General features: G+C 36.1%; 1 protein-coding gene across 5 annotated transcripts in view; it reads right to left on the bottom strand.

Annotated features, from left to right (window-relative positions):
- Positions 1-208: 208 nt before the first annotated feature.
- LOC134842680 (ankyrin-3-like) overlaps positions 209-24025 on the bottom strand; it is a 56965-nt gene continuing 33148 nt past the window's right edge. For 4 of the 5 annotated variants that reach the window (XM_063859133.1, XM_063859132.1, XM_063859129.1 and 1 more), the window contains 10 exons: positions 18224-18433; positions 17468-17668; positions 14006-14434; positions 12857-13808; positions 12160-12627; positions 7213-7308; positions 6634-6986; positions 4580-5297; positions 2017-2374; positions 209-1292 (listed from right to left, as the gene is read on the bottom strand). In XM_063859133.1, coding sequence (XP_063715203.1) covers positions 995-1292; positions 2017-2374; positions 4580-5297; positions 6634-6986; positions 7213-7308; positions 12160-12627; positions 12857-13808; positions 14006-14434; positions 17468-17668; positions 18224-18433 — 4083 coding nt within the window. In that variant the 3' untranslated portion in view covers positions 209-994. The remainder of the gene's footprint in view (positions 1293-2016; positions 2375-4579; positions 5298-6633; positions 6987-7212; positions 7309-12159; positions 12628-12856; positions 13809-14005; positions 14435-17467; positions 17669-18223; positions 18434-24025) is intronic. The other variant, XM_063859130.1, reaches the window with a different exon arrangement.

Here is a 24025-nt window from a genome sequence, read left to right as displayed (position 1 = left end):
AATTGTGCTGAATAGGATTTAAAAAGAAAGTCTTAAAAAAGCAAATAGCAAAAGCGAAAAAGCAAAATTGAGCCAGAACAAATTTCAGGACTTTATGCAAAAAAAACCTAACAAAAAAGTCATCGCGACCTACATAAACTTGAAAAATTTTCATCGATTGTTAATAAAGGTCGGTCCCATCTCAAATCTCTCTGCTCAAACAGAAAAGTACTACAAAATTTATATTCGACTAAAATGTGACAATTCGAAATTCAAAGTAAAATATAAGGTCAGTACGATCATGATTCTATGAAATAGCAATACAGGAAATGAAAAATTACAATTTGTTTTTAATTCATAAACAGATACAAATATCATTCACACAGGTTTCATTTTCTGGAATTCTAATTTTTAAACTTTAAACTTTATGGGTTGTACAAAAATTGAAAACGTAAATTCAAATTTTGGAAATAAATTTAAGTATCAGTCAGCAAATTTCAACATTTTTCTATTTATAAGAATCTAGCTCACTGTGATCATTGAATTTGGACAAAACTCGAAATGAAATTTCCATTTTGGAAGCTGTTTGATTTGCTATACATCGCCACAGGCCTGGAAAATATGGACATCTATTTAGGGTCAAAAATCTCCATCAAGATAGAAAATTAGACAGATATGATAGTAAAAGAAGGAACGAATTAGACATTACAAGTTGAGAATAGTCTTTATGAACAAACAATGCATTTGATTAATTAATCATTATCTATTTTATTTCGTCTATCGACTATATATTTATCTGACAATTGAGATTATAGCTTCTAAGAAATATTGCTCCACTGTGCGCAGCTCTGTGTAATGGATTTAGTGACTTTATGGTAAGTGTGTGAAAAGATTGCACTTCGGTAAGTTTCGAACAAACATTGTGGGACATGTGTGAACACAAAGTGAACAAAACAGGTCAGTTTTTTAGTGGCAATAAAAAAAAACAATTCATATGTTTTTTCGCATCAAACTTCTACGGCTGATGATTCGACTGTATATAGTTATCAAGCGCAGTTTGCAACTCCGAATCGTCTTCAGCCGAGTAAACTGTTCCATTTGTCGGATTCTGATTGGATGGAATTTGCGAGGTGCCTGGACCAGAGACGTTGGAATCAACTGGAGACCCGTTCAAGTAAGTAGGACTGACGTTCTGATTTGGTAAATGGGACGATGCTTGGGAGGGACTCCTGGGAGGATAAGGCTCAATGACAACTTGCTCCTTACCGTCCACAATGATCGTTTTCTTCACTACCTCTCTGTCAATCACAACGCTGAAACGACGTCGATTAGCAAAATACGCCCATTGAAGATCTGGGAAAAGCCGATTTTAGCCCCCTAATAAATGATCAGAGTATCTATCAAAGGCTGTTAACCCTGTCCAAAGATCGTCCGCTTCTATTTTCGCTCACATTTCAAATGAGAGCTTGTCCTGGCACACTATAATTGCCATATCAGTGAATCACTTAGACAATCTGATGATCTCAAAGGGAACTCCTTTCCACTATGAAAAAAGCCACTATTCTCAGTGATTAGAATTTAAAGCCCATAAAAAAGCCGACTTAATGCAACCCACACTACTACTCATTTTTTGTTAGGACAACCCCCCCCCCCCCCCCCCCTGATAATTGATAGGGGTCTGAAGGGGGTGGTATGAAGGGATTTTTATAGCATACATTTTTATGCACCGGAATTGTTATACCATAAAATTTATTTACTAAATTTAGAAAAAGCGCCGTTTTTAAAAGCTCCAAAAAAAAACTACTTCCGATGCTTTAAAATTGTCGTCTGCATTAATGTTCAAGAAAAAATGTGGCTAGATTTTGGCAATGGTACAAAAGACTGACCCACAAACTTCCAACCCCCGGTAATTTACTTTCGCGCTTTAAGTACTGTAGATGCAAAACAAAGAGTTTGAATTCTATTTACTTTTTGTGAGTGATCCAGAAGCATGGATACTACAACTAGTTTAATTCCAACTGTAGTTCAGTTACTTACTTTCGGACGGTAGTTTCAACCTTCTCCCCTGCCGCATTACCATTCTCGCTGCTGAAAGGCGAATCTGCAATCGCACGCTCGATTAGTTCATCAGTACTTTTGCTCGCACCTGTTGTATCCCTCGGGTCAACTTCCTGCAGGTACTCGTGACGTGTTCCGTCCGGATCGACTCGTATGACGCGAGTCAGTTTTCTAACAACTCGTGAATCGTTGTTTTCTTCGGGGGTCTCTCGGCTATCCAGGTCTTTGCTGCTTCGGTCAATCGAACCCCCGCCGGGTGCTCGGAACACCGGCTTTCTCCACTTTGGGTTAATTTCGCCTCTTCCGATGTTATTCAATGCTTTTTCCAATGCTGCTCCTAAAAGCAGAACATTTCTTCCTAAAAATTATTGAAGATCCTATCACAATAAGCTTCCTTCCAAGCCTACTAACTAAAAAAATCAACTGGTAATAACTCAAGAAACAAAAACGCAATTGCGACTCAAAGAAACAAAAACGTAATTGCGACTGATTAAACATAGCCAACTGATTTTTGGAAAAGAGTAATGACCGCAAGGAAACAGAAAAAAATGCCTTTCGAACTTAACAGAAAAAAAAAAGATGGCCTCTTTGAAATTCTACAGCAATTTATAATTTACAATTTTTTTCATGAAATTAAACCCACTTTGAGAAAACTGGATCAATAGGTACAGATTTTATTTCGCTGGAAAATCTGATTTAAATTCCACTTTAAAACCAGAATTCGATCATGTTTTTCATGACCTTTACACTTTTGCTGTTCGATAGTAGAGTTTGCCTTCCTTTTAACAATAGAGATGCACTGAGCTTAAAAAGAAACCACAAGTCGAACCGCGAAAAATCAAAAGTAAGCGTGAACAAATTTAGACTTTTTCCTGAAAAAAAATCACCAAGAACTATATAAGAGTCTTCACTAAGTTCATTACTCTAACACATCAAGTTAATTTTTAAGTTCTCCGCACAATCATAGATGTTTTTCGTCTTACCTAGTATATTTGTAAGCAAGGAGCCTTTCCCGCACAAAAACCCTTCCGAAAAAAACCAAAACGACAAGAGTTACATTCAAACCGACTCCTTATTCTGCCACACAAAGAGTCTGCTGCCAAGGCCAGGCGCAAAACAAGAGTCCGGAAGTCGTAAGTAGGTTCAACTTGAGCTCAAAAAGAAACTCTACACCTACTCTCAAAACCCTTGTCAGACCTACCTTTGGCTACGCTTCCCCTGCCTAGTCAAACAAGGCCATGAACTGCTCAATGAATCATCTGCAAGTTGCCCAAAAACAAGGGCTCCAATTTATTTCTGTACTAACTTCATGAGTTCTGCGGTGAAGTAGCAATGCTTTATAATGAAAACCACCTCAATTAATTTCCAAATTTTTCCCCCATCTCCCACTTACCGTTCCCATTGCCCTGAAATATTTTTCAATCTAAACTTCACTCCACGTCGTCATTCATCTGTTTCAAAAAACAAACTTTCGAAGTTTTTTAGTCACGCTTCTAAAGTAAACGCATACAGAATTTAATAACCAAGATGAATTCGCTACTTTTAATTGCCTTAAACTCCTTCAAGTAAACCGCTCTCTTAAGTTAGCTGCATACCTCTCCCAAAAACCTTCAAAACAATCAGTTTCCAGCACTTTCTGCTGTAAGCCCTCCCATCTCCGGGTCCGGTTACACCCGGCTTTTATACATTACTTCTGCCGCATGCGAAGCTCCGTTTCTCTTCTATGCTCAAATTGTTCCCTTCTTACACCTAACACATGTAACCTGTCCCAAAAACCCTTTCGTACTTCCCCAAGCAGCTCTGCGGCTTCGGCCTGAGGATGCCGCCCAAATCTTTAAACTGGAGACAGTCGAGCTAAGCCCGATCAACATGTCCTCACGAACAACATAATAAGTAACAAAATATAACGCCATTTTTAAATTTTCGAAATTCAAATATAATCAAAGACTGTTTGATAAAGCTAACCCATATTGAAACACAAAGGCGAAAACTCACTTCGCAAACATAAGCGAGATAACATCGAAAAGTAGCTCTAAAAGGCTCGAAAATAGAAAAAAGGAAAGTATAAGTAAAACTAAGTAAAATTCTGCAATGTGCTCCAATCGAACCCCCGTCTTCGAGATCAGAAGTCAGACGCCCTAGCATCAGCACCTCGGTCACTTGAAAATCTTCAAGCACTAGCTACTTAACACTAGATATAATGCTAATGCAGCACAATTAAACCAGATTTAACGTTAATGCATCAAAGGTAAACCAGTTATGATGCTTATGCCATCAAATGAGCACTTCAATTTGCGAATTGGGTTGAAAAAGAATTGACTTCGCAATACGGCATTACGTTTCTCATGTGTAAACATTGGATAAGTAGATAATTTTTTATTCCACGAAGTTTGAATTAGTTATATTTCACTCTTGAAACACAGTCCAGCCGATAAAAACCAAGTTTGAACCGGTAAAAATTATCCCAAAAAATAAAAAATACTGCCTAAATAAGTGATAAATCACTTTTTTTATTACTTTAACAATAGGACACGTAGCTGACCTGTTGCGTTTACGCCCTGATACTCCGCCCAGTGATGCAACATTCTGTACGCCTTCTGCGAATCAGCAGTGTTCTCCCCGTCCGAAGACTGGCTTCCATTTCCCACTTGCAAGTCAATGATGTTCAAATTGTTCGGATCAATGCCCAACCCCATTCCTAATTTCTGCCAATCAGATCCTATGCTATCAGCCACAACTGTCAAACGCAACAATGCACGCTCTGCGCTACTATCCGGCGACAAGTTCGGTTCACAGAGTCGGCCCGTTGGATCCCTCCTTCGCTCGCCCGCTGACGCAAAGTTGACCAGATGATTTATATCTTTACCCGCACCTGATCCGTTGTCTAGACCGGCGGACGCATAGATATTAGGCAAGTTCAGACTCAGAGTACAAATATGAAGCTGTAATAAATCAGCTTCGCTTCTTAGAGATTTCAGATGTGAGCGTCCTGAGTTGTAAATCTGCAGGCGTCCACTGGGTGTACCGTTTTGTATGTACATGGTGTCTTTGACTTGGACAAAGAAATGGATCCTGTTTTCCTTGAATGCCCAGAATGTCAGACTCAGCTGTTGCTCCTGGTTTCCACCGTAGGGACCTCCTTCGTCTTCTTTGGACCCTGACACCATTGGGGTGGACCGGAATGAATTGAGAGGATGCTGAACTGGAAATAAGTTCGAGTTGGCATCCCAGTCAAGGTAGTTCCGATTTCCGTCGAACACCTGAAAAAATTAAAAAGCATAGTTTAAGCAATGCATCTTTGAAAGCTTAATCACGGCTGAAATGTCTTTGAATCCAAATGACGGCTAAAAGGTTTTTAACAAGATACCACACTCAATGCTTTATTGTAAACGTAATCCATTGAATAAAATCTGTCCATGTTTCGTTCCACATCGTGATGGGTTGGGACAAAATCTACCGACTATCTTGCTAGTAACAGCGACGTCGACGAGCTGCGGTATGGAGAGTTATCGAAAAAACTATATCAAAGAATGGTGATCTATCAGCTTAAAATCATGGGCTTTTTCAAGATCCTATAAGTCTGTGATACAAAGAAAACACAAAATTCCAAAAAAAGATAACAGCGAGCAATAAAATAAAACATAAAAATTGTTCGAAGCAGTTTTACTCAGAAGATAAACATAGCCAACTGAGTTGGAAAGAGCAATCAAGGAAGCAGAAACAAACACTGACTTATTTTCTGAAAAATTTCAGCTTTTGAAGTTATGCCCCTAAAGATAAAATATGCACTTAAAACTTTTTGAAGTTAAAAACAATTTATGATTTCGCCAAATAAAATTTGATAAAATTAATCCAATTTGGGAAAACTGGATCAAAAGGTAAGTTTTTGATTCTACCGGGAAATCTGAACATTAAAATCCGTGGTCGAAACCAGAAGTCGATCATGTTTTATGTGACATTTACACTTTTGCTCGATAGTGGAGTTTGCCTTCCTTTTAACAAAAAATGAACTGAAATCAAAAAGAAATCAAAAGAAAAACCGCGAAAAAGTACGTTCATTACTCTTAATACCAATTTTCTAACCTAGTTTATACTAAAAAAACGCCCAGTTTCAAAAAAAAAATTTGGCAACACCGTCAAGTTTCCTTGCATGCGGAAAAAAGCAGCATCAGTATAAAAGCACAAAACAAGAACTACAAAACAACCATTACCGACTGGACATAGTAACTATGTTAACTTATCGCTCTGAGCTCCAACGGAACTATTTGTGAAAACAAGCCGGCGAGACAAAAATTGATCCGAACCCCTTTACCCGTAAGAAAAAGAAGGGCGAAAAACCCTTAAAACTCACAATGATTATAGAAAAACGTACCAATGATAGAGCGGTAGAGTGAGCTTGAATAAAGATAATTACGGGCTAGTGAGCATAAAATAATTTGAGATTTTGCAAAATTGAGCAGGCCAACGCCTCCACAGAGCCATTTTCAACTGGCAACTCTATAACCACGCAGCTGCAGCTGTGTAATAAGCTTGACAACCAAACAAGTAAATCATTGCATGCAGCTCATTATGTAACATGTAGTTCCAGAAACTCACCTCAACATCTCTGCTTTTTGCAATCTGGGTGAAGTTCTCCTGTGATTCCAGAGTGCTTCCTGACATCACTCCCTCGTGTTTGTCGTCTGTGACGCAGAACAGCCTCAGCCTCGCCTCATTCTCCGCGTGTCTCTTCGCAAACACTATAAACTTGGCCATATATGGTACTTTGATGGCCTCATTGTAAACTGCGTGGGCTATCTTCAGCAGTTCTGGAGTGGAGCGGGGTTTGGGGGAGTGGACTAGCCAGAAACGGGCGGATACTTTGCTGGAAAAGGTCACGCAGCCGTTCTGCAGTTCTCCCAGCCTCGTTTGGTCCGTAATGTCCTCCCACACGGCCGGATGAATAGAATCTACAAATTTTACAATAATTAAAAACTAGCACGATGAGTGAAAATTCTTTGGATCGAGTAAAGCCAAAAAAGATTGCCATTTAAAAAGAGAAACAGCCAGCCAGTTTTAGTCAAGACTGTTAGTTAATACTCAGTTTAAGTAAAGATGCCAGAGTCAGAAAATGAAGCGTGAAAATTGACCCGGCATCTCAAATCTCAAAGAGGCGCGGCAGAGGCCAAACCGTACCTTTTCGTGTTTGTTTCGATTTCCGCAACAAGCCTGGAAAAATATTTGTTGCGGAATTCGAAACAAAGCTGCTTCTCTTTGATCTTTTTGTTCCGCCTGAGATACAAAAAAAAGCGTTACTCTTATTTCATAATAAAACATGCTAACTATTTTACCAAATTAGGTTGAATGATTGGAAAATACATATTTATGAAGCAGATAAAAAAAACACAAAAAAAAACAACTACAATGAAAAATCCTTCGAAGCTCCGACAAATAAATTTTTAACGGAAAAAAATTTCAATTGCATAGATACTGAAAAAAGCAACGTCCGACCGGGACTCAAACCACAGACCATAGGATGCAAAGGCGACAGCGTTACCTGTAAGCCAAGTGGGAAGAAACCGGAAAGTTGTAAGAGTTCGATAATAAAGCAAGTTGAAGATTTTTAAGAAAAATTGTTTACGGGAGAAAAGTCTACTTACAGATTACAAGACACTTACTCTTGCAAATGTAAAAATACTTAGATCGCTTTAGATTATCTCAAATTCAATTTGTTGAAATGTATGAATAAGTGCAAGCAATGAATTTAAAAAAAAATCGGAGTTGCTTCCATATGTTGAATCAGTTCGTAATAGCTTGGAGCAAGGTTTTTTAAATCAAGATATTCGAGCAATGAAACTTTATAACATTCAAGTTGCTTCCATGGACTGATTCTGTTCTCAAAAAAGTGAGTTTTTCACGCAAGCTATTGACGAGATGGAAAAAGTTCCAAGTTTCATAGATTAACCGCAAGAAAATTATAGATTAACCGCTATCTAATAGATTAACCAGTTCGCAGGATTAACCGCAGAAGAATGATTGTAAGCTGTTTCGACAGCTGGAACCGGCTCGCAACAGTTTGAAGTTCTTTGGTGCAAGCTATTAGAGTGATGAAATTTTGAAACGATTCCAAGTCGCTTGATTAGCTTGCATCAGTTTGCAGAAAAATTAAATTTTCCCGCAAACTATCATCATATACATCTATTGAAAAAGATGAAGTTATCATATATTCAAATACATTGAATTGGTTAGATTAAAATCAAACATAGCCAACTGACAGTTGGAAAAAAATAATAAACGCAAGGAAAACACTAGCTTCACTCAAAAAACTTAACTATCGAAGCCTAAAAATTAAACTCCATTTTTGAAACCAAATATTTTAACCTTTTTTGCTCCATTTCCACGTTCGTATTTGGGAGTGCTATTTACGTAATTTTGAGCAAATGAATTTCAAAAGAACTCAAAGTTGAGTATATTAGCAAGTGCATTCATAAATGCATTGTTATTTATGAATGCATATCTGTAGTTATTAGAACATTTTGAGACTTTTTCCCTGAAAAGAAAAACAAAAAAATTCATCAAGATCTATGAGTCTTCACTACGTTCATTCAAGCGGTCTTTTCAAGCGAAGAATAGTCGAAAAATTTTGAACGTGTTTGCAAAGCTTGGGTTCTTCCAAATTTTTCAAGCCGACAACTGAAGCAAAGCTAGCGAACACGACGGAAGCGCTGCATTGCGAATAAAATGAGATGGAAATAACAAAATAGAGAAACACCAAAATTTTTTGAGAAAGAAGATTATAACTTCAGAAAAACAGTCGAAAAACACGGTCACCAGTATTACATAAGCGTTAAAAATTTACCGAGCGGTCACTAAGCGAACTACAACTGGGTAAACGCCCCTTCAGCCGAAAACAAAAATTAAGTTCAAACAATTAAGTTTTACAATTTTGAAATCTTACAAAACAAACTACCTGATTTATTTAAAAAAGGACCTTTTTGCGTTAGAGGCGACACAAAATCAAGTAAGAAAGTCGATAAAACATGAGTCGAAACCATCTAGGCCGAATAAAGCTTTTAAGCAAAAACAGGAAAACCCAGAAAAATAAATAACGTCATGGTTTTTAATTTTACTAACTACAGTTGCAAATCAAAATTACTTGCATCTACAATAAAAATTGATGACAGAACAAGATACTTCAACAATTTGGCCGACAAAAGACAAGCAGACAAACGTAGGTCAGAAAACTTTTCCCCGACAAACTTCAAATTTCATGCACAACATAAAAAAAGGTCAGGACAGGACTCGAGCCCCAGACTTTGGGGTACAGAGCAACCGCGTTATCTTTAGGCCAAGTGAGAAGTCTCAAAGTTGCCGAGGTTTACTAATAAAGCCACTTCACAATTTCTCACTGTGTTATTTATTGTCTGTCCTGAAAGAAAAGTTGTTCACGTGAAAAGTCTAGTTCCCAATTACAAGACACTTGCTCTCGCAAGTAAAATAATTCCAGGTGGTTTTGTTTAGATTGAATTGATTAGCATAAGGTTAAATATTCTTTGTTTTGTGTTAAATCTTTGGACTGGTCAATCTTTGGACTGGAAATCTGGGAAACACTGAAAAAAATTCAGTCGAGCACAAAGCGATATAAGTGAAGAATTTCAAAGTTGCTTCAAAAATTCGCACAAAGTTGAAAATATTCAAGCACGTAAATGAACAATCAATTGTGAAACCATTTTAACTTGTTTTCGTAGCTCAATAGACACGTCTGAAGTCAATTTTTTCAAATGAGTTAAAGAAACGACAAAACTTTGAAAAACTCTAAGTAGTTCTTAAGCTTAATCGGCTCCGTAATAGTCAAAGCTTTTCAAGCTATTTATTGGAGTGACGGAACTTGTGATTTTTAAAGCTTGAAAAGGTTCGTAAAACAATTATAGCAAATTATAAAACGAACATAGCCAACTGATAGTAGGAAATGGGAAATGAACTCAAGGAACCATAAAAACACTAACTTGATAAAATTGAGGAACCATTTATGCATGTCTTAAGGAACCATAAAAACACCAACTTGATAAAAACTAACGCAATTTGAAAAAACTGGATCAATAGGTTAATTTTTAATTCCGTTGGGAAATCTAAGCATTCAAATCAACTTTCGAAACTACAAGTTGATCACGGTTTTCGTGATATTTACATTTTTGCTGTACGATAGTGGAGCTTGCCTTCCTTTCAACAAAGGAAATTAAATGATTTTAAATGGAAATCAAAATTAAAGAAAAGCGTCTTCGCTACCTTCGTTACTCTTAATCAATCTTTGAATCAATTCTTACTTATTTTCTTAGCTGAGCCGGCTCGGTAACAGTCGATAACACTTTGAAATAAGTCAAGCATAAGTTGCTTAGTCGACTCAAAAAAAAACCTAAAATGATTTGCACCACAAGCTATTGAATCGACGACATTGATTAATCAAATTATTTTATAGAGCGAATCGGTTCCCAAAAAATATTAGTTTTTCTAAGCAAGCTATTGAAGCAATGAAATTTCAAAAAACATTCAATATCTTTCATGAAGCGAATTGTTTTGAGAAATTTTTTTCGTATCCACGAATGGAAGCAGAGAAATTTTAAAATAAATGAAAACCTTGGTTGAATAGATTCGGAAAAAAAGCGATCACAAGTGAAGCTACCAAAGTTGAAAATTTTCTGAGATAATCTAGTAGTTTAATCCGTTTTTAAGGATGAATAACTTCAACTCTCTCATTGAAGATGAAAAACTGCAATCGCTCATTAAACTGTGAAGCTAAAAAAGCTAATTAAGTAAACTTAATGAGCGATTTCGTTTGAAAATGCATCCTAAGCAACCCATGGAATTCATGAAATTTTGAGATAGGGCAAGTCATTTCGTATAGCAAATCGGTTCTTCGAAAACTGATATTAATTCGTACAAGACATTGGTTAACGAAAAAACGTTCTCAGCAACATTAGAAGCGATAAAAATTCAAAATAATTTAAGTATTTTCAAGATACGAATTAATTTCAAAACAGTTTTAAAGTTTTCCTTAGATGAAACTTAAAATATTTCAGTTTAATTCAAAGAGCAAATTGGTAAGCAAAACGTTTTTCTAAGCAAGCTTTCGAAATGAGTAAAATTTCAAAACAATTGCAATCATGACGTAAACTGGTTTTCAACGTCTAAACATAGCCAACATCGATTTTCAATATCAAAAATATAGTCGGATCGAAGCTTTTCGAATTTGTAGAATTTTTCGCAACCTTTCTAAAACTGTTTTTTGATTAAAAAAATAACCCCAATTTGAGAAAACTGACAGTTGGAAAAAAGAAATGAACGCAAGGAAACAGAAAAAAAAACAGATGTTTTCTAAAAAAAAAGTCAACTTTCGAATTCTAAGAAAAAATAAATGCCTTAAAACTCTTCGAATTTCAAGAATAGTTTATGAATGGCGCTTTTTTTTGATAAAAATTAACACAATTTGAGAAAATTGGATCAATAGAAAAATTTTTAATTCCGCTGGGAAATCTGAAAATTACACTTTCGAAACTAGAAGTCGATCACGTTTTACAATTCCTTTACACTTTTGCTGTCCGATAGTGGAGTTTGCTTTCTTTTTAACAATAGAAATGTACAGCACGAAAAAATCAAAGGCGAAATCGCAAAAAAAAAATCACCAAGACCTATATAAAAGTCTTGACTACGTCCATTACTCTTAACTAGAGGTCGATCACGTTTTTAGCAACCTTTACAATTTTGCTGTTCTAAAGTAGAGTTTCACTAATTTTAAAAGGGAAACTTTTTGAATGAATTAAAGTCAAACCGCGAAAAACTTAAGTTGAGCCAAAAAAACTTTTTAGAAATAAAAACTAATTATATATCATCACGACTTATATGAGAGTCTGAACTACGTTCATCGACTCTTTAAGATAAAATGTACTTCCGTATATTTGAATGTAGAAACCCCGCAAAATTTTTGATAAAATGACGCCGTAGCGTCACAATAACTTCATTGACTGATTAGTTTTGTGCAGTGCATAAATAACAAATCTTACTCAATTGAACAATCAGCCAATAAAATTTCATGCAGAGTAAAAAAAAAATACAGATTTTCTGTCCTAGTAAACTGTTAATTCTAACCAGTCACGCTTCTTAGAAGTCTTATTCCTCCCGACTGTGCTCCGAAGGACGGACGTCTGGGCAAGGATCCCGAGTTGTTCTCCACGCCTGGAATGGGAGACGGTACACAGATCGTAAACCTCTCGTGGAACTGTCTCTTTCTCGGTTCTATTGTTACAACGGGGCTGCAATGGAACATATTACTCGCAGTTACTAAGCCTTGTGGATTAGTCAACAGCCTAGAGATGATATCGGATCTGATGCGTAGAACGTGGAGAGATATTTTGACGTCTTTCTTTACCGCCTTCTCCGGAAACGAGAGCTGAACTCGTGCTTCGACCGATGACGAAATTATTCCACCGAGTGGAGTTATGTCGGCCTTGTCTTTCTTGAGGCGACTGACGAGTGCTATGTACTGGGGAATCTCTGTTAGAATGACTCTTTCTAGTCTCTGATCGGGATTGGAATCATCGGATTTGGAGGATTCCCCTAGAAGCATACATCGTTTCTTTTAGAGTCTTCCAGGAACATGCAGTGGGAAAATCGCACAACTTTTAATTTTAAAAAATAACCACATTCCTTTTATGCAGCTGGATGCCAAAAAAATGTTGTTTGGACTAACATTATCAATGAGTTGAGAAATTTTAGAAAATCAGTATTTTTTTAAATACTTCCATCCCAGCAAACTGAATAAAAAGAACTCAAAATTTCAACTAACCAAAAGTTCCCGAGCTCCGTCGAGAATTAGGGCTCTTCTGGTCTTCCAAATGACTGTCCAGCAGCATTTTTATCCTGGCTTGGATCTCAGGTTGCTTGTGTTCCGTCCACTCGCCGCCCGATTGCTTCGGTGAAAAAGTAAACACCGCGATCTCTCGTTCACCGTTTGACAAGGACGCAACATACGGAACTTCCACTATGATTGGACCCCCTGTGAATTTAGATCCTACAGGACCTAATTCGAGTACTCGAGCAGCTAATGCTTGATCTTCCGCCAAAGGCGGTGGAGCAATCAGTTTATGTCTTCTTACATGTCGACATGTGATTCGTTGAGGCTGCTCACAACTACGAGCTGGAATTATAAAACAAAGCCTGTTTCCTCGCGCAGCGCGCATGCGGCATCCTTTCGCATCTGCGACAAAACTGATCAGAAAACCAGCTGCTGACAATTTATTTGGCATACTTTCCACATTATCACTCGGAACCTGCTGTTCAAATGTTCGAACATGCGCCAAATCCGAGATGGATAATCTTGCCATCAAACTTCCGGCATTGACGGGTGAAAGTAACAAGTTGTCTCCATAAGATGTCGTAGTGTACCCCGATATATTACTAGTTCCCGATGGAGGGCGACTTCCGTAGTCACCGCGGTTCGGAGAAAGGTATTTGTTAAACGAGGCGTATGATTCGAACTGTGTCGGAGTTTGAGTTCCGCTCCTTGGGAGAGACCTGGTACTGACAGCGCTCAATAGGGGAAGGTTATCTGCATCTTTAGTCAGAAACTGGAGATCTGCAGGAGCTAAGAAGCAGTTCATGTCTTCTGTTTCAGGGTAGTCAATTTCGTCCTCTTGTTCGGCGATGTTGTTCTGTCCACCAACAACATTCTCTCCCCATTGAGTCGCGTCTTGGATCGATTCAGGAGTTCGAAAAGATCGGATTTCGTTCTCAATTTCCTAAAAAATGCGAAAAAAAATTTACGATATCTTCTAAACTATTACGAATTTCGAAATATCCATTTCGAAAGAAATATACTATTTTTTTTACTCTTAAAAAACGATATTTCAAATGTTCGAACACGCGCCAAATCCGAGATGGATAATCTTGCCATCTAAGTTGGATTTATTGAATTTTTGTTTTAAGATTCACTAACCGGTGTTAGTGTTACAGGTGTAGTAGTCACTCTCTTCAGTAGATCCACAAGCGTTACATATCTCAACTTGGACGCAATTACCAATGCCGTGGCGCCACAGTTTGTCCTCAAATCTGGCTGGCAATTCGCTCTCAGCAAATACTGCGCCAGAGACGTGTTTCCCTGCTGGGCCGCAACGTGCAGAGGCGTGTATCCGGCAACTCCCGTTTGCCAGTTAGGATTGCATCTTCCGCACTGGAGCAGATAGAGAACTGTGGATACGCAGTTGTGATAAACTGCCATGTGTAAGGCTGTATAGCCAGACTTAGTTCGCATTTCGACTGGGTTGTTGATACCGGACCCTTTGAATGGTCTGCACTCCTCGATGAGGAATCGACAGACGACTGTTTTGTCTTCTTGTGCCGCCATGTGAAGGGGAGTCACTCCAAGCTAAACACGTTTTTATTGCAAACTAACACTCCAGATTCACTTAAAATCAAGTTCCGTTAGGTCAGTTTTTTAAATAAGTTAGCTTTAACTATTGTTCTGACCACTTAAAAAACCTAAACTATAAGTCTGACCGTGAAAAAATCAAGATTAATTTTGAAAATAAATTCAAAATACGTTTTCTGTTCTCAAATTTTGTTACAAAGATTCGCGTAGTCGGAACATTCTGTGCTACATGCACAGCAACCAGCTATCTTTGTTCGCTTTTATCTTTAACTTGAATTTTCCAATTAACCAATATATACATGACAGATTTATGCCCAGAGTACATAACTAAACCACAATTGTCGAAAATTCAACGGAAACAAATGCATGAGAACAAAATCCAGTAAATATTGATTTTTCTAATAATCGATATGTAACCGTGTAGTTGTGAGCCCAATCCAAGTGGATACTTTCCTGGGTGGCTTGTTTTATGTCTGCACTTTACCGTTAATACCATCAAAGTAGGTAGATTACATACCGTGCGCCAAGAGACTAACTCAATTTTTTTAAGTCTGCAACGCACCCAAAGCATACATGTAAAATTATAATGATCCTGTTAAGAGTACATGTCAATATCAGCTGTTTAAAAGACAAAAATGCACATTGGTAGCCTACTGAATCTTTTGGGAAAACATCAATGAAACTGAAAAAAGTATCGATTTTTTCAAAATCCGAAGCCCAAATGACATTCATACAACTCTAGCACAACTTCTCAGCATTAAAATTTGAGCGCTTTTTACTACATGCATGGGCTAAACATTTCAACATTAAAGTATAAATAACTGAGAGGCTACCAATTATTTCACCGGTTCTGTCATAAAAATAAGACCACATGGTGCATATCATTCATTTCTTTGCAATCCTGGTCAGAACCCTAAATTAACCATAAAGCACGAAACTGGACTCCGCAAACACAAGCAAAAAGGATATTTAAAATTGCACACACAGGCGAAGCTGAGTTTTGCACCACTTACGATAGAACAAAAATAACACGGTAGCTAGCCGAAAGAAAACAGAAAATCTGAGTCGAAAAACATCAACCATAATTTTTGTTTCTTTGCCTCGAGTAAAAATCAAAGTGAGGACCACGTGTTAAAAATCACAATTTCTAGTGGTAAAGTTACTACTCTTAAAATAAAGGTTATCGAGCGGTAACTAAGCAGACAATAATCGGGTAGACGGCGGTCGTTGAGGCGAAAAAAAAATGTTACGAGTTTTTACCCCGCTACCGCCACCAAAGAACAAACGCATAAAATATATTTCCACTTTAAAACTAGGTATTTTGAGGCAAACAAACCAGGGCTGGAAAAAAAAACGTTTGTTATTGAAAAAATCAATTGAACGGCGTTTTTTTTTTAAATAAAGAGCATGTTTTATTGTTTTTTTACAGTTCGTTCAGTTCTAACTTTCTGCCCTCATACCGATGATCTAATAGACATGCGGCAAAAAAAACGGGAGTCAGATAATCATCTCTTCTTTTTGCTACAAATTGTTTAAGATGATCCGGTGCAGCATTGTAGAGATCTAGCCGGCTCAATTTTTGGCTCAAATTCATACTTCTGAAAGGTGAGCCAAAAATTAAGCAGAAAAAAGATAGTCCGACAGCGAACGAACCCAGCATCTTTGTGTCGCAGCATCTTTATTGCGCAGAAAGGTTTTTTGATTTGAATATATTATGAAGCACGTAACATATTACGTGCGAACTCAGTTAGAAAAGTTATTTATGGTGAAAAAAGTCTACAACATGGTGCATAGTCCCTAGAGTACCACAGATGCGAAGCTGCACTTCACTAACACTGGCGTGAAAATAGCAAAAACTATACCTAAAAAGGTAATAACTCAAACAAAGAAAAAAAAAGGTTCAAAAAAATGTTTTGCTCTCTCCCGGAATCTAACAGGAAACTTGCAGACTATTAGTCTCACATTCTTGCATCTGCTCCACAGTATTTTGATAATTGACAAACTCTAGCCACCAATAAAGCCTTGAAAAAGTTAAAATAAGCCTTGAAAAACTTAAACTTGGATATGCACTGGAGACGAAACGCTGACCTGTAGCTTAGGAGTCTCACGTCCTCGCATGTGCGCTACCATAGCTTGAAAATTGGCGAGCAACCAATAAAGCAGAGAACAGATGATATTAAATTTTCAATGCTAATGTTAGCAATCTTGCCACTGAAAGAGCACTTTTATTTGAGACTTGGGTGGAAAAAATTGACTTCCTAATTTGACACTCGCTCACTAGCTGGAAGAGCATCGTGCTTATCTAGAACAAAGCGCTAAGTGCATAGGAAAAATCTTTTAAAATTAATCGGGAAAGAAAAAAGGATGCAAGTAGCACAGAATGATCCGAGCATAGTATTAAAAAATAGAACCACTTTTTTTTTCAAAAAAGTGACTTGCGTGCTAAAAAATCGGAACAAAAAAATAGGAATTAGGCAAATGCGACAATCATAGTCAAACAGGACAATTGGAAAACAGTTTTTTTAAAGAAAAATGGCTATAAAAACGAAACAGAAATAGTGAAAACAATTTAAAAACTCAATTTCCATTTTTTTTTGCAGAAAACTTTTGAGCTTTTTGAAGTTTTTGGTTCCCCAAATAGCGCTAAAAACTCGAAAAACTAATTTTACTTGCTTAAAATTAAGTTTTCGGGGCATAAATTTAGCATAAATAAGCTATTGTAAGCATGAACGCTCACCTTGTTCGCTCGAAATTAGACCAAAAATTTCAAACCAGTTTTCAATTTAAATGTCGTTCGAATCAAGACTTAAAAGGCTTTCATGTGAAAAGTCGCTCAACCTATTCCGATGATTATTTGTGGTATCTGATTTAACGTGTAAAACAAAAAGAAAAAATTAAAACACACACGAATACAATGTTCCTCCACATTTTTCAAATAGTCGGAACAATAAGCTTTCAAAAATGAAAAGAATTAGCCGGTATTCTTGCCACGTGCGACCTAAGTATCAAAATAATTTGTATGTTACTGACCGGCGATGCTATGTAGAGATTCGCGTCACAGTATTGATAGAGGAACTTGAGCATTTCGAGGAAGCCAAGTCTTGCTGCAGTGTGGGCTGGACTCTCGCCCCATTTGGTCTGTGCGTCTGGGAATGCCCCCTGGTCCACCAGTCGCTGGCACATCTCTACCGAATTCCTACTCACTGCCATATGCAGTGGCGAGAGACCATTCTAAAACACAGCCAACAGACAGTTGGAAAAGAGTCAATGAACGCAAGTAAGCAGAAAAAAAAACAGCCAAAGAAAAAAATAGTTGGCCTAGAAGCTCTTTGAATCTCTAGAACATTTTATGATTGACACTTTTTTGATGTCACCAGCAATACGCACAGTAGCAAGCATAATGAGTGATAACTAACTGTTCAAACAATCCATATCATCTTTCAAAGCATAATGAGTAATACTAGCATAATGGAATAATATTTTAAAGCATAATGAGTAATATTATGCTGCACTAGCAAGCAAAATGAGTAATAATTAATTGTTCAACCACTCCATATCACCTGTTAACACTATTCATGAGTTTGGAGTTGAGCAATAACCAAGCAGTCCAAATTTCCAAAACAATCAGTTAATGATAACGCAAGTTTCATTGGGTAAAAATCACAGGTGTAGAAATCGGTCAGTGTTAACGTAATTTTCATGGATTAAAAATCACAAAAAGAGGGAGAACGGTGGGGTGGGGTGGGGGGGGGGGGTAGTTACTGTAACAGAGTGAAAGTTACGTACTGCTGCTATAGAGTTAGCAGATGCTCCTGACTGTAGAAGAAGAGCGGCCACATCACTGTGTCCATTCATCACTGCCAGATGGAGTGGGGTGAAACAGCTGGCACTGGTGGCGGCTATGTCCGGAGATGCCCCATGTGCCAGCAGAAGTCTGCACACTTCCATGTGGCCGTATTTGGCTGCAAGATGCAGTGCAGTCAGCTCACCCCCCTTCTGAAAAAAAAAATAAAGTGAAGCGCTTTTCCCTTTTCCCCCACCTCGCATTTATAGTTGAGAACTTTGAGACATTTATACTTTGAGAAAATAAGATCAAAAAAATTCTGTTCGGAACTTTTTTGATCAGTTCTCAAAAACAATGTCATTGCCGTTTTTCGCGCCATTTTCACTTTCTTGGGGAGCCTTAATTGTATTCCTTTTTCAGCAAATCAATTTCAACTGAATCTAAAACAAAAAAAAACTCGAATAGCAAAAATCTAATTCGATCAAGAAGAAGTTTTGCGGCTTTTTCCTGAGAGAAAAAAAACCAACTTAAATAATTGAAAATGCAATTCAATCATAAACAATTGAACAGATCAAAACCCCCTCTTTTTTTTGTCTTTTTTGAAAAACAGTCTTTTTTATTGAAAATCCCCTCCTATCGAGACTTTGCACACATTGATACTACAGGTTTAGAAATGTGGAAACACTTTTGTGAAAAATAAGTGCCTTCACTTCCAAAATTTAGGCAATGAAGATGAGTTGAAAAATCAATTGAAAAGTTGCAAAAAACGACATCCACAAACAATTTCATATGTCAGTATCATGAAATCCGTCAACAACCTTGAAAAATGCATTGATAACCATTCACCGAGCAGCAACTAAGCCGCCAGAACTGGGTCTACCCAAGCCAAAATCAAAACTGTTGTTTGAAAGTTTATGGCAAAAAAGTTTTCCAACTCAATTGTTTTACGACAAAACGGTTTCAAAACAAAAAGTATAAGAAAAAATTTAGCTCTGTAAACTAAGTAATAGAACATGACTTAACCGATATAACTGCATAAACTGTTTAATGGACAAAAAAAATTCAAAATCAGAGTTGGTAAACTAACAAAATACAGAAACACTTTCCATTACAGTAAAAACAGTTTAGATCAGAATGAAAATCCATGCTTTGCGAAGTAGGCCATTAAAAAAAGGTACTAGATAATGCAAAATGGCATATTAAAACATAGCCAACAGATAGTTGGAAAAGAGTCAATGAATGCAATGAAACAGAACAAAAAATTGACTTGTTAAAAATGATTAGAAAAAAACTTTTCGAATTTCAATTAAAGCTCTTGAAGATATTTAAAATTCAAGAGCAATTTATAATTGGCACATTTATGAAAAAATTTATCCATTTTGAAAAAAAAAACTGGATTATGAGAAAAAAAAATTTATTTCACTGAGAAATTAAAAAATTATATTCCACTTTTGAAACTAGAAATCGATCACAATTATTCACGCTTTTTCAGCTTTCAGAATTGGAGTGCATTTTACTTGCCTTCAAGCAAATAAACTAAAAAAAAACACATATACCTTAGCGCATTCATGAGCACTAAAGTATGAATTCATATCCTTTGTTATTAGACCATTTAAAGACCTCCAAAACGAAAAAAAAATCAACATGACCTACCTATAACTACGCCCAACGACTCTGAAAAAAAACAAAGGAAAGTAAGAAAGTAAAGTCAAATTGAAATAATTAATTCAGGGGCGCATGAAAGATTTTCTCGAAGGGGTATTTGAAAAAAATACGAAAATTTTGTTGACCTTTTTTATAGGTCGTCCAAATTGATTTTCTGAGCTCTCCCAAATCAAAAAAAGACCATATTTTGACAAAAATTTCTGCGCCGCAAGTGAAATTTAAAAAAAAATAGGCCAAAATTTTCAGTCACGTTTTTTTTTCGCGCGCGCTTCCTCTTAAAATTATAAAATATTGACGCCCAAGGGGCTTTAAGAAAACTTTTAGATGGGGTTCAACCCAGTCGCGTCCCCCCCCCCAATCCGCTACTGAATTAAAAACTGCCTTAAACGAAATCACTAGTTTCGTATGATTTTCAAAGAAATTGGGAAGGTCGTACGTGAAAGTAACTGCAATTAATTTGAAAAGTGTTCAAAAAAAAATTATAGCTACAAAAATTCATATATGGCAGTAAATTATATTGAACGTCTATCGCTTCATTCCTAAAATTCTTTTCAGACCAATTGTTCTCTTCACAGCTGAGATACATTTTTGGATTTGTTTTTGAAATCCAAATCACGACTTTAAAATCGTATTATGAGCTTTCTCTAAGGGTTTCAAATTCAGGAAAACACTCCACACTATAGTTGCTTTAGACTTTTATTAAGGAGTGGTCGGAACAACCCAAAAAAAAACATTTTGCTCAAACGCTGGGCTACAGATCTTATGCTCTGAAATGCATAATGAATAGCTGAACAAAGCAAAAACTTTCAGACAGTCAAATAACAATCAGCAATATTTTTTTTTTTAAATTCAAAACCCTACAAAAACTTCATAGGTGAAAGACACTAAAAGTTGGTATACATTTAAGCAAATGCCTTTCATTGAAAAAATTTTAAGAGTAAAATTTCAATTAAATCAACCTTTTTCAAAAATTCAAGGTAACTAAATACCTTTATTACTAGTTAACAATAAATTACCTGGTAAAAGAAGAGAAAGACTTAGGGCTGACAAATGAAAATGGAAAAAGGATTTTTGTGTTACATTTAAATTTTTAAAAAAACAAGCATTAGAAGCGTACGAAATGAGGCACAAACAGCTCAAACTGGTTTCAAATTTCAAATTTTTAAACAAATATTTGCACTTAAATCTTCACAGAATCTCAAAAAAAATTCCAAAAAACTGATTAAAAAAAGATTTTCCTAAAAACCATTATCAAGTTTTTTACAACGAAGAAAAAAATAAAAAAATTATTTTTTTTTTGTTTCAAGAAAAAAAAAAACTGAATATATATTTTCATTTTAAAAAAAGAAAACACTTTTCAAAAAAAATTAAAACTGAAATAAACCGAATTGATTTATTTAAAAACAAAAAAAACTGAACGCAATAAATGTAAAGAAAATGTCTACATTGAAAAAACTCGGTAACTCAAACTAGGTAAATCAAAAACAAGCGAATAAAAAAGGACGGATGTCGATAAGTTTTCTTCTAGATGTAACTTTAAAAAAGTCGATATGTACATCTACAAAAACTTCATTCCTTTGCCTCAGATGAGATGCAGAAATTTCTCAAAATTTGGTAACTAATCATTTACCAAGTGGCAGCTAAGGCAAACAATTGGGTCTTGATCTCACATCAAGCCGAAAACACTGCTACTGGAAAAACTGAATGACTAAGATTTCGAGTCTGCAAAATTTCTTGAGTCACGCATAAGCAGTTTCAGTCAATTTGAAAAAAAAAGAAAATTACCAACTAACATGCCTCAATTTATAGAGCAGTCAAAGCATGAAAAAATTAAATGAAATAAAATAAAATTAAATTTTTTTTTAATTTGAAATTTATAAAAATCATCCCCCCACACGGCATATAAAATACAAAAAGATAGATTTCGTTCCTTGTATCAAATCAATTATGGCAAATAAGCTTCCTTCAAACAATTTGGAACGATTTCTATGACGGATTAAATCTCCGCTTACGCGTTAATAGCGCGAAACATATCGCGCATTAATTGTCCCAAATTGGCCGAAATGCCAATCTTTTACCCCCATGACTTTACGAAAAAATGATAACAGGCAAAATATTTAAGCTCAGGACAAGAATAATCCTTGAATGATAATAAAAAAATCCCGTCAAAAATGGCTAGTTAAAAAGTCGAAATTTGTCTGAAGAAAAAAACTACCCGAGCACAAATATTCCGTTTTTTCCGTTCGAAAGTCGAAACAATAATACTCTGTGTTAAAATCCTTAGCATTGGCTGTACTTAATAGCTGGTTATTGATCAAAATGAACACTTTCAAAATGAACACATTTTATCGCATAACACAAGCATTGCTTGTGTAATAAACAACTTTTAAAAAACGCAAACCGAGGAGACGGAAATTAGGACGAAAACCACGAATCCAAAAAAAAACTCATTTTCAAGGAGTTTATTTGATTAAATTAATTACTACCTATGATGAGCTAAAAATGCACTTCTTTTCCAGTTTTTAAGAAAATTAGCATGTCAGACGGCTCTGAAGTTAATCAATCTACAAGCTAGTTTTAAAATTACAATGACATCCATACCAAAAAATAAGAACAAACAAATGGACTCAGAGTCATATCATCGATCAACATTAGTGAAGTACATTTACGCATGGAATATTTTTGTGTCCATTGCTTAACAGGAAATTCCCTGTGACAAGGATACGTCAGCAGTAATTCATGGAAAGTTACAGCACGTGGTTTACGCCATTTAATTTTTCAGCCTTAAAAAACTATCAGTCGCTTTTCTCAGCCCGCTTACAGTCCGAAATTATGTTTATTCATGCAGTTCTTTTGCCATTTTTCATTAGCACATTAAATTTTTTGTTCTTTTAAAATCTTTCAATTTTATATTTGGAAGCATCAAAAAGCGAAAATCAAGAAACAAACGATTTCAAAAAAATCGGCAGCAAACAATTTATTTGTTCTTTAAAAATCGTTTGTTTTCAAAGTTGGATGCATGAAAAAGCAAAAATCAAGAAACAAACGATTTCAAAAAAACGACAACAAAAAATTATTTGTTCTTTCAAAATCTTGATTTCAAATATGGAAGCATGAAAAAGCTAAAAGAAACAAACAGACTTTCTGAACATGACATCAGTTCCCGTATTCGCCAGATTGCATACGCATAGTTAGTTTCCTTCAAATGAAGGGACGGTATTGATTTTCCAATATCTACCCTTCTTTATTTCCAAGCAATTGCACGTCGAACAATACCTTAATTTACAGCATCGATTGACTGCTTAGTTGGGTGGATTTTCTGTACAGGTTTACGGAGCTTGCCTAATTTGCCTCCGGGTTTTTATTTGAGCAATAACAAAAATAGCGCAGGTGACTTTTGATTTCAAACCAAATGAATCCCGCAACAGCAGACACAATTAATCGACAAAGGATGCTGATTTAAGGAATTTTTAATTAAAACTCCCAATGATAGGAAATAGCTGAGTTCTAATTAAAATGTTTTCCTCAACTGCTGCGAAGCCCAACAGTAGCTCCGTAATCTGAGCTCTTGATTTTCCGATTCAGATTAGTTTACCATGTGCTGCAGAAAATTTTGACAAAATCAGGTATTTAAAGTGTTTTAAAACTGAGTTCACCTCGAAACCCACACGTGCAAAGAAAATTTTTTCCGCCCTTCAAAGGACACAAAATTAGGCCAATGAACTGATGCATGATGAGCCCAAACTGTCTTAGTCGAAAAAAAACGTCGACTAAAAACTAAAACTTTACAAAACCGGAATTGTTGAATTTTACATCCAAGATAAAAAAAAAAGAATTTTAATAGGTTGGGCATTTAAAAAGCAAACATGCTCAAAAAAAGTAACAGTTAAAGAAAGCTGACAAAACGATTCAGTGATTTTGTTAACCAAGATATTTACATTTTAAAAATCCGATTTCATACGGCTTGGTTAACGCAGGCGTAGAAAATGATGCAGTTAATTTACACCACTTGCGATACAGAAAATGCGAAAAATTAAAAGATTATGTCTCAAAAGGAAACTTTGAATGAATTCTGTTGAAGAAATCGTAAAAAAAAATCAAGGAAAACCTTTTTGCAAATGTTATAAAAAACAATGACC

Source organism: Symsagittifera roscoffensis, chromosome 3 (genome assembly GCF_963678635.1).
Source record: "Symsagittifera roscoffensis chromosome 3, txSymRosc1.1, whole genome shotgun sequence".
Taxonomy (NCBI): domain Eukaryota; kingdom Metazoa; phylum Xenacoelomorpha; order Acoela; family Convolutidae; genus Symsagittifera; species Symsagittifera roscoffensis.
The sequence above is the reverse complement of the archived record's forward strand: the minus strand, read 5'-3'. Positions and strand labels throughout refer to the sequence as shown.